This window comes from Falco biarmicus, chromosome 7 (assembly GCF_023638135.1).
Source record: "Falco biarmicus isolate bFalBia1 chromosome 7, bFalBia1.pri, whole genome shotgun sequence".
Taxonomy (NCBI): Eukaryota; Metazoa; Chordata; class Aves; order Falconiformes; family Falconidae; genus Falco; species Falco biarmicus.
The window spans coordinates 39,837,300-39,847,968 of NC_079294.1; the positions used below are offsets into that span (position 1 = coordinate 39,837,300).

Consider the following 10,669-nt stretch of genomic DNA (forward strand, 5'->3'; position numbering starts at 1 on the left):
TTATCCAAGGTCTGTTTGCAATAAATGTTTTTTGCCTAAAAAATTATTAACAATAAAATAATCCCCCCTTCATTTTGCTTCCTTCACCTTGGGGAGTCACCAGCAAAACTCCCTTTGTTTCTGCCCTGCAGAAGCAGCCAGACCCTCCTGGTCCCCCGTGCCTGGCTGCAACCGAGAAATCCCTGCGGCAGACGGCATCGCCCCTCTCCATCACTCGCCGGATGCGATTAAAATGGAAGACAACCATCAAGTGTGCTAGAACCATTTTAATATAATTATACATATCTGCCAAATCCAGGAAAAAAGGTTTATGCATATATATCTTTTTTTTTTTTCAGTTAACATCTGCAAGCATAAACGACAATGAATTTCTCGGTTTAAATTCATCCAGGTCAGAGCAACTGCCCGAAGTCCTGTTGGATTTGACGGTTACTGCCAGCGTGGCCAGCAGTAAGTGAGCTCCAGAGGAGTTTAATGTCCTCGGGTGGGGTTTTTTCGGTCTTTCCACTTTCATTCAGAGACAGTTTGTTGTAAAAAGTTTCAGTGCAGTTCACCTCAGGTGAAAGGAGATCGTGTTTTTGCATTTTTTTTAATATATATTTTTTAATTATTTTTAAAAAGATGATAATAGGTAACTCAGTTGCTCTGAATTTCACTTATAATTATAACCTATTTAAATCACAGCAGAACTCCCGCTGGTGCAGAGTTCATAGTTGCATACAATACAGGAGATCACAGTTTTGAAGTCTAGCACAGATTAAAAACCACAGATGTACCATTTATATAAGACACACACTGATTGTCTCTTAAAAACTACATATTGACTCCTTATGAACATTATCTTTTTTTTTTTTTAATCTTTAAATAAAGTAGTGCAGCTAGGACAATCAGTCACACAACCCACACAGCCCTGAACCAAGTTCTCCGGGTGCCAACTTGAGCAAGTTGGGCATGAAACAGTTGGATGAGCTCGAGAGCGAGAGAGAAAGAAAGAGGGAGGGAGAAAAGGAGGGAGAAAAAGAGAGATGTTGTCCATTCCGAATATTTTAACCGAGGGTTGGCTAACACATTGGAAACCTCTGGGTGAAGGATCTTTCCACGCACACACAAAAAAAGAAATAAAAATCTAGACTTTTTTTTTTACTTTTTTTTTTTTTTTAAACTGGCCCATAGGTAGGACGATCTCCTACCTCTTCCAAACAAAGAAACCCAACAATTGCCTAAAACTAGAAAGAACACAGATGGGTCTGTCTGTTTTCTGCTCACTAGATGATCTGTCCGTTTAAGGCCTTCCTTCTCCGTTTTTCCTCTTTATTATTCCTTTTCCAGAGTGTCTGAGCAGGAGATGAATCTGAACAGGATCATACCAACACTGTCCCCCTCTTGTTGCTGTTGGTTTTTTTGTTCATTTGTTTGTCTGTTGAGTTATTTTTCTCTTTAATTTAACCAAGACCTGACTAAAACTGGAGCGTTCAGCCCAGCTTGTTCGTTCTCATCGCAATTTCTCTCGTTATCACAAAGGTTCTTCACAAAACCTGGAACTTCCATGACGACGTCTGGTCCTTATAATCCAAGCAGTCAGCATTGAAGTTTAACTTCCAGGAGGCAGTTTGGTCTTTATAATCCAAGCAATCGGTGGTGGAGTTAAAGCCCAAACTGGAGGCTCCATAGCCCTGGGTGGAGAGGGAGGCTGGAGACTGATTGAGGTGGCTGGTGACCGCGTTGGCACCCATGGGACTCAGGGTGGCCCCTGGTCCAGGAAGCTGGTGGTGCATAGGGGTCAAGTAAGATCCACAGTCCATCCCTCCGAAATAGGAGGTTGAGCCAGCATATCCTTGGCTGTAGCCCGATGCTTGGGTGTAGGTCATAGGATAGGATCTCTGCATGCAGGAGGAAGAGGTGGACAGGGGGTCTGAGAGCGGGGAGATGGATGCTGGGCTCCAGATGGACACAGGCGCACTGCTGCTGGAAATGGTGGGGACCGAGGTGCTGGATGGGGGAGTGAACTGCCCGCTGGTCCCGCTCTCCGAACTCACTTCCCGGGCCGGCGAATTCTTCTTTTTAGCTGGCCGTACCTTGTTCTGGCCCCCATTCTGCTGCTGCTGCTGCTGCTGCCGGCACTTGGCTCGGCGGTTTTTAAACCATACCTTCAGACCGAAAGACAGCGAGGGAGAGAAAAAGGCTGATGTTAGGGATGCACGGGCAAACCCAAGGAGGGAAAGAGATGGTGGTGGGGAGACATCATCAGGGAGGGGGCACTAAAAGGGCTCCCCACGTGCGGAGGGTTGCAGGCTGCTACAAAGAAAAGCTCCCAGACTCCCCCTCCTTGAGATCATTAGCAGCAATAACAAGTGGAAATGGGCAAATCAAACTGCTTAATAAAGTCACTTTTGGGCAAAAGGCGGGGGGAAGCGCTACCTATTTGCTGTTTGCCAGCTGGGGACCCCCAGGAATCACTGTTTAGGTCCTATTGAAGTCAAGCCCTTAATTAGAAACAATAGAGCATCAGAAAGGGAGGGAACAATCAGGGAAACAGGCAAGGGTTGAGGAGGTGGGGTTAAGGTGTCCCATTTACCCTCTAAATAGGCTCTCTGCTCTCCCACCCCACCCTACTCCAGCCAGGGTTGACCACCCAACCCATCTCACCCTCTCTTAGCAGGGACCAAGGGGGCTGGCTCTAGGGGAGAGGGGTGCTGGGGAGGTTTCGTGGGGAGAAGGCGAGGGTTTGGCATGGGGGGGTCCCAGTCCCAGGTGGCTACGATCTGCTGGGGCACCATGCAGTCTCAGGAAGCCTCACAGGGAGGCAAGCGGGAGGGATGGCTTTGGAACTGCCCTGCCCAGGCTGCAGGGGTGTCCTGAATCCTCCTGCTCTGCCAGCAGCACCTCCAAAATGCTGTCGGGATTGGGCCCCTGCAAGCTGCTTGCAGAGGAGACACAGCCCAGCCCCAGGGAGAGGGTTTCCCCCCGCCATGGCATCCACTCTCTCATCGAAGTCCCTTCAAAAGGAGAGGAAGCCCCCAGTCTATACTGGTGTGAAAGGGGATCCCGGTCTGGCCCTGCTCCAGGGATGCCGTGATCTCTGGGGAAGGAGCGATCCTTTACGGCTTCCACAGGGGCCCCAAACGCCTGCAGGACGAACTGGAATTTGGCACCCGGGGCAAGGTGCCGTGCAGAGATTGGGGATGCTGGGGAGTCCTTTACGGCTTAGAGGGACCGAGAGGACTGGGGAGTGGTGTGGGGGGCTAAGGAGCTGGGAGCTGCATGAATCCCCCCTCCAATGCACAGGGAGGAAGGAGCAAGGGGCACACTCCAATCATGGGGAGGGCCAGCTGCCACTCCATCGCCCCCTTACACCCTCACCCATCTATGAGCCTCCTTCGTCTCACAGGATCTAGATACTGCTCCAGGGCTGACCCCATCCCCTATGACAGCCCCCTCACCTCCCTGCCAGCCCAAACTCCCCATGCTGGGCTGGAGGTGGGGGGCAGGCAGGGCTCTGCGGGGCCACCCCGCTTCGTACCTGCACTCTGGACTCGGGCAGGTTGATTTTCAGCGCCACCTCCTCCCGCATGAAGATGTCGGGGTAGCGGGTCTTGGCGAAAAGGGCCTCCAGCACGTCCAGCTGCGCCCGGGTGAAGGTCGTGCGCTCCCGCCGCTGCTTTCGCGGGGTGGCTGCGAAAGGAGCCAGAGGCCCTGGCTGTCAGTCAGCGGCCCCTCAGCCCCCTGTGTCCCCTCCAGCCCCCTACCCAGAGGGGCACCCCCGTTCCTCCCTCTTCTCCTGGGCGACCCGTATCCCCATCCTCAGCCACCACCGTGCCGCAGTTCCACCTCCGATGCCTCTTCCCCATCTCGCCCGGATGGGTCTGGAGCATCTGCCCCCCTCTCCAGCAGGAGCGAGTCCCCTCTTTGCAGACCCTTCCCCGGATAAAAAGTTGAGAGTGAGCATGAAGGGAGAAAGAAGGGGCCCCGCGCCCCCCACCCCCCACCCGCCCCAGCCATCACGGTCCCTGGGCACGTTGTGCCTCCACAAGCCCGGCGGCTTCTCCTCCGTGGGGCAAAAAAAAGGCGGGGCGGGGGAGAGGGAAGAAAAACGTGGCTTACCGGGATAACCGACGGACGGATGCAATAAATCCATGCCCGAGGTTGTGAGACTCAGGCCATTGACTGCATAAGGTGGTTGCTTAAGATAAGACATCATGCTAAAGTTGTGGCGGGGAGGAGAGTTGGCCGAAATCCGGGCGAGGGGGAGCCGGCCGAGCGCCCTGCCTGCCCCGGGAGCTGCCGGGGGGTGCCGTCGGGCGGGGGGGGCCGCCAGGTGCCTGCGGAGGCGAGAGAGGACGGGGAAGGGGGGGTCAGGCCAGCTCGCTGCCCCCCCCCTCCCCCCAGCTTTTATCCCCGCCGCCTTCCCCCGTCAATCCTCCAGCTCGTAAAGCCGGACCCCGGCCGGATTTGGGAGCTGGGAGAGACTGACTAGATAAACGCATCTCTCCCAAAAAAGGGCGAGGAGGGGAGGGAGGGGAGCACATCCCAGCCAGTAATTACTACCCGAACAAAACCCCCCCATGCCTTCAACTGCCCGCATTGTACGGCAGCCCGGGGCATTTGCATAGGATTCCCGGCCGGGCACCGGCTAATTGTCTCAAGCAAAACTTGATTGGGGCCATTGGCAGACACAAAGAACCCCTCGGCTAAATAAATAATGCAGATAACAAAGCCCAAGGGTGAGAAACAAAGAAACAATTCAAGAAACCTATCTCTCCCCTAGTCTCTTGCAAGGACTTTAATTATCCCAGGTTTGGGGCAACATTCAAACCTTTACCCCCCCTCCCCTCTCCCCTTCCCCCCGACGTTGCTGCATTTCAGAGCTCAAATGCCCGCTCGAGAAGAGACAAACTTTTCTGCTCTACCGCCATCAGTCCACGTCTGCAGTAATTTCCACCGGCCATTTGCACCTAATTAGTACTCCGGGTAATTAGATTTGGAGGCAAGTAACAGATTTATTAGGCTTTCAAGAAACTCTTGATGACGGAGCTGAAGCTAAACAAACACCCCGGTGGTGCGCGGCCCCGGGACGGCCCCGGCGGCTCCCCCGGGCCGGGCTCCGGCTCCGGCTCCCCCGGGCCCCGCTCACCGCCCCGGGGCCGTGCTCTCCGCAGCGGGGGGTGAGGGGGACCCAAACACACACTCCGCCAAAAAATGGCCGACAAGGGGACAACCGGGGGCTCTTGAAAGGGTTAAAACTGTTTTCCCGTGAAAATATTTTTTTGGGGGGGCAATTTTTTTGGCCAAAATCTCTCCCTTCCCTCCATTCCTGGTACCCATCGGAAAAACGAACTCCAGCACAACTTTTTTTTCCCCAAACACCCCAAAATTCCGTGTTTCGGTTAACAAGCGCACACGGGAGCAGAGCCGCCGCTCCGGGAGGGCTGCGCGCTGCCTGGGGGCTCCAGCGGGACCCCCGGCCCAGGCGCACCCCCCGTCCGTTTCTCTTCTCCGCGGAGCGGAGTTTCCTCTTTTCCCCTCGGGGAAGCGCTTGGCCGCCCTCAAAACGTCCTGGGCGGCGGAGCGGGTGCGCATCTAGCGCAGGGAGCGCAAGGTCGGGCCCCGCTTTTAACATTCCCCCCGCGGGGGGAGGCTTCAGCGAGGGGGGAGTCCCGCTACGCGCCGCCGTCGGAGCAGCCTCGGCCGCCAATTTGTTCCAGCGCAAAATAAGCGGGAGAGTAAAACTGGTTTTGCTGCCCGCTTAAAAACGAGCAAACAAATAGACAAAATAAAACACAAGCCCAACATTTCCCCTTCCCCCCCAAAAAAAAACCACAAAACCAACCACACCAAAAAAACACCCGATCATAAACAACCAAAAACAACAAAAAAGCCCAAAACCAACAAAAACCAACGCCAAACCTCCGTTCCGTTAAACTCGGCGGCATCACGCCGAGGCACCAGCCCGGCGCGGCCGCCCGCGGAGCCGCTTGGCCGCGGCCGCGCAGCCCGGGGCCGCCCCGCAGCCCGCGGAGCAACGGCTCCGCTCCGCAATCTGTCACCTTTTCCCCTCCTCCCCCCCGCTCCGCAAAGATCCCGGCTACCAGTTGCTCTGCCCTCGCTCAATAATAATTACCCCGTCCGAGAATTAATTATAATAAATGTTTTCTTGATAAACTAACGAGATAATCCGGGCGGCACACGCTCCCTAATTACGGGCCACCGGCCCCAGCTCCGCTGATGGCCCCGGCTGATTAATGCAAGGCAGCGATCCGCGGCCGTGCGCGCAGGCTGCGGTCTGCCCTTGGCCGCGCTGCGGGGGGACGCGGGCGGCTGGGGGGGCTTCGCCGGGCCGCGGAGCAGCGCGGAAAGGCTCCCGAGGAGGCAGGGGGGGAAGGTGCCGAGATAGAAAAGGGAATTTGTTTTGTTTTCTTTTGCAAACGAGAGCTCGGTTCCCTGCCCGCACCGGGCTCCACCGCATTTCTTAGGTTATTTTTTTATTGTATTCTCCCTCCCGGAGGGAGGGTTTGGGTTGATATTCCCCAACACGGGAATTTTCGCACCGGGGATGGACCCACCACTGGCTCTGTCGCTGCGCAGCCCCCCGCGCTTCGCCCTCCAAACCTGCGCGCAGCTGCAAGGCCGCCGGCCCCTGGCGCGGGCAAACGACAGGGGCGGCCGGGAGCAGCGGGGCCGGGCCGGCGGGCAGCGACCTCGGCCGCGAAGCAGCCTGACCCATCGCTGCCTCCTCACCTCCTCACCGCCAGCCGGTCCCATGGTTTAACTGCTTTTTTTCCCCTTTCTTCATTTTTTTTTTTTTTGTTAACCTGGAGTTGCATTTTTTCAAAAGAAATAAATAATAAAGCTCAACTTCTCGGAGCAGCCGAAAGCTGAATAAATCTCTGCAGCGAAGGAGATTTTTAGGTCTAAAGAAACTTGTGCCAGTGCACAAGGACTTTCCCGACTTTCTCTTTGTCAGCGCGGTGCAATTTAGAGCAGGGAGGCCGGGGTGCGGAGCAATGCGCGTTATACACGGGCGGCGTCTGTGGGAAGAGCTTTCCCACAGCTTTAAAAAAATAATAACAATAAGATAAGGGAGGTGGGAAGCAGCCCCAGTCCCTCTCCGACCTGGATGCCATTCTCGCCATCCATTTCACCCTCACCGAGCCATGAAGCTCCGGCCCCAGACGCCTGGAAGCTTTCTCTCCCTGCGCTTTCCAGCCTGGTTCCCTTTGCAAAATTACTTTGCTGAGTCCCTGCATGGAGAGGGGAGGGGGGGAGTGGCAGGCAGGAGCCGAGAGAGGGAAGAAATTTCTTCCCGGTTATTTCTTATTTTAAAAGTCCACCTCAGGGCCAGGGAATAACTGAAGGCCTAAGGATCAGGCCGGAAAAAAAAAAAAAATCATGTACCCAACGAAACCGCGGTGAAGGACCGCGCCTGCCTGCGGAGGAGCGAGCGGACTCCGCGCCCGCCCACGGGAGACGGCCCGGCCGCGGCGGCGGGGCACGGCGGGCAGGGGAGGCAGCGGGCACCGCGGCCCCGCTTCTCGGGTTTGGCCCTTCGCCTTTTCATCCACCAGCTCCCGGTCCCCGCCGAGGGCCGAGCGGCCGCCGCTGCCCCAGGCCCGGGGCCGCCTCCCTCCTCCGCCCGGCCTGGCCCGGCCTCCCCGGGCAGCCCCGCATCTCCTCCGGGGAGCCGCCCGCTCCCCGCCGCCAGCACCGTGCCCCCCCGCTCGCTGCACACATACTCTGTTTAAACCAAAAACATTTTACAAAAGAATTAATTTCCACCCCCCTTCCCCTGTGTTTCTGCCCGCCGAGCAATGCCCCAGGAAAGATGAAGCGAGCGGGTCTGACTTACCTGCGAGCCTCGCCGGAGCTGGACGGGGCTGGGGGCGAGGGGCGAGACCTGCCGCCCGGATCCTCGCCAAATTCGGGGGTCGGGCTGAGCTGGGAGAGAAAGCACAAAGCGGGAGGTTAGAGAGCTCGCCGCATGCACATGCCCACGACATCGGAAAGGGGGCGGGGGGGGGGGGGGTGTAGAAAAAAAAATGTTTGAAAAAGAAGAATAAATGGGGGAGAAAGGGGAGGGGACGGTGCAGGAGAGGGATGCGGGGATGCTCGGGGTCTGGGCTCGGTACATACAGAGCTGGCCGGTGCCGGAGCTGGTCAAGTGATTTTATTTTTAATAATAGTGGCAGGGTGCGTTGGAGCTGAGGTCTCTACCTCTCTCGGGGAGCTTTGCTGAGAAAGCGCCTCTCTGGCAACTTTTTGACGCAAACTCTCCAACCAATGGCAGGGAGAGAGTGATTGACACATCTAAGCCAGGGGGGAAATAATAAAAACACACAACAGGGGGAGGAAAAAACAGGCCGCTGCTGTACCGGGGGGACAATCAAGCGAGAATAACAGCCACCGAAATGACACGAGAATATACATTAAAAGAACCTGCTCGGTTTTAAAAATATACATTATGGAGCGGAGCGGATGAAGTCATTGTACAAATTAATGTGATGGACAGCGGCGATGGCGTTAGTGTATTGCCCGGGGGGAGGGGGGGGTGCAAAAAGCTGTGTGTGCTGGATAATAATAACAACAGCAAAATATATTAAAATATATAAGTAAATATTTGGGCAGGGGGGGACGCGGAGCCTGCCAAGAACCCTTGGCTGAGCAGCACGAAACTGGGAGAGAGGAAACTCGCGGGAGCAAAGCGACATCCCCCCCGGGACAGCGGGGAGCGGGGTGCCGGGGTGCCCCCAGCTCCGGGTCCCCCCACTGCACCCGCGGAGCGGCCCGCACCCTCCGTCCCACCTCCCGGGGCTCAAGTGTCCCCGGGGCGAGGGGAATTGGGTCACCTGGGGGGGTTATGTGTTTTTTTTATTATTCTTTTTAAGATATATATGTGGTTGGTGGTGTAGAATGGGACTTAGCGGCGCCGCGTTGGATTTGCAGATACGGGCATGGACGTGTTTTAATAGAAACCAGCTCGGTGTAGCGAATGGGTGGGGAGGGCCGGGGGGGTCCCCGACGCCGAGCAGAGCCCAGCCGGGCGCAGCGGGCATGGGCACCGGGACGCGCCTCCCGCACCGCCCGTCCCCGTTCAACTTCTCCCGGGTCAAAGAAACCCGAAAATAAAGCGTTGCCGAAAGGCAGGAGGACGGAGACGGCTGAGGTGGGAGGGAGGGAGCACTCACACACTTTCCTCACTTCTGACAATAGGGGAAAAAAATGCAGCGGCTCGATCATTTTAATGGGGTGACCTATGTTAATGAAGTTATAGCAATTAATTCGCCTCTTTGTGGCTCTCTCTGAGCCTGGCTGCGTGCAATCCAACGTGGTTGTCCTTGGACTTTAGCGCAATCCCGAGCGCGGTCGGTGCAGCCGGGGCTGGCGGTTTGCAGGAGCAGGTTTGGGATGCTCGGGGCTGGGCTGGGTGCTTGGGTGTTGTGGGTTGTGGGGTTTGTTGTTTTGGGTTGGGTTTTTTTTTTTTTCTTTTTCTCTTTCCTTCCAGAGAGAAGGAGGAAGGAGGGGGCAGAAGAGAAGGAGGGAGGGGAGAGGAGGGGAAATTAAACAAACAAACAAACAAACGAAATAACCCCTTGCACAAAAGCAGCCGCAGCCCTGCCCGCCGGAGCCGCTCCCACTTTGGCCGCTTTTTTTTTTCTTTTTTTCGCCAGGCGACTTCGCGGAAAGTTGGTACCCGGGTACCCCCGGTCGGGACCCCCCCAGGACCCCCAGGCCTTGTAGTCCTTGGAGTTGTGGTGCTTTTTTTGTTTTGTTGTCGTCCGTCCCCCGTCCTCCCCCGAACCGTGAGACTCATTTGGGGGACTTTTTGTTGTTTTGTTTGGTTTAGTTGAGGGGGTTTGGGGGCTTAGCGAGGGGCGGCTGCAGCCCCCCATCCCTTTGCAACACGTCCCCCCCCCCGTCTTCCCGCAACCTTTGCGCAGACACCAGCGCAAATCCTTCCCTTTCACCTCCCCGCGTGTCGGCACGGCCACGCCACCCCTCAGCCTCTCCTTTAGCAGAGCACCAGTAATAAATATCCCGATTGAACCCTTCCCCCCCCTACCCCCACCCCCCGCCTTTGCCATAGTCTCCCGCCCCCACATATTATTTAATAACCTTAATCCACCTTGGAAGAATGAGAGAGATAATTCGTCCCCGTGTATCCTGACCAGGAGGGTATTTTCGAAATCGATTAAAAATAAAAGGGGGGGGAAAAAAAAAAAGAAAGAAAGAAATGGGTGTTCGGGGGCTGGAGGAAGCCGGGCTGTGTCAGAGGAGGGCTTAGCAAAGCAGAGAAATAAAATTCAGTGCCTGAAGAAAGTAGCTGGGAGAGCAGGTTTGGAAGCGCAGCCCTCGCAGTCCAGCCGGGCTGACAGCCCTGCCTGCAGCTGCCCGCGCTGCCTGGCCGTGGGGCAGTGGGCAGGCAGCGCTCTGCCCTGCCTGCAGCCTGCCAGAGGCAGCAGGGACATCCCAGGCTTTCCCTCTGCCCCCCCCCGGCCTGAGAAGTTGGGAATAATTCACGCGGCCAATAAAACAAGTGGCGGAGATGGACAGTGTTACTTAAATAAACAAGGGTCTCTTTAAAATTCTCATCCACTTCAGATGTCTAAAGTAAGATTGTGATGATTTTGTCACGGTTTGGTAAATTTACCCCTTTAAGAGGCTTTCATAAATCCCA

General features: G+C 55.9%; 1 protein-coding gene across 2 annotated transcripts; it reads right to left on the bottom strand.

The window, feature by feature from the left end:
• Positions 1-251: 251 nt before the first annotated feature.
• On the bottom strand, positions 252-8,260 carry OTX2 (orthodenticle homeobox 2). Of its 2 annotated transcripts, XM_056347768.1 has the most exons (5): positions 8,128-8,260; positions 7,844-7,932; positions 4,102-4,319; positions 3,521-3,672; positions 252-2,147 (listed from the first exon to the last, which is right to left on the bottom strand). In XM_056347768.1, exons 3-5 carry the CDS (start codon positions 4,196-4,198, stop codon positions 1,527-1,529), a joined length of 870 nt encoding a protein of 289 aa, XP_056203743.1. In that variant the 5' UTR covers positions 4,199-4,319; positions 7,844-7,932; positions 8,128-8,260; the 3' UTR covers positions 252-1,526. The 2 variants fall into 2 exon arrangements, with proteins under 2 accessions (XP_056203743.1, XP_056203742.1); XM_056347767.1 differs by lacking the exons at positions 7,844-7,932; positions 8,128-8,260 and adding an exon at positions 5,905-7,829.
• Positions 8,261-10,669: the final 2,409 nt, after the last annotated feature.

Coding starts and splice junctions, on each gene's coding strand:
- OTX2 (XM_056347767.1), bottom strand. CDS start 5,930: ATGCCGCCGAGTTTAACGGAACGGAG. Junction 4,320..5,904: donor CCGAGTTTAACGGAACGGAG/GTTTGGCGTTGG, acceptor TCGCCTCCGCAG/GCACCTGGCGGCCCCCCCCG. Junction 2,148..3,520: donor TGCCCGAGTCCAGAGTGCAG/GTACGAAGCGGG, acceptor TTCGGTCTGAAG/GTATGGTTTAAAAACCGCCG.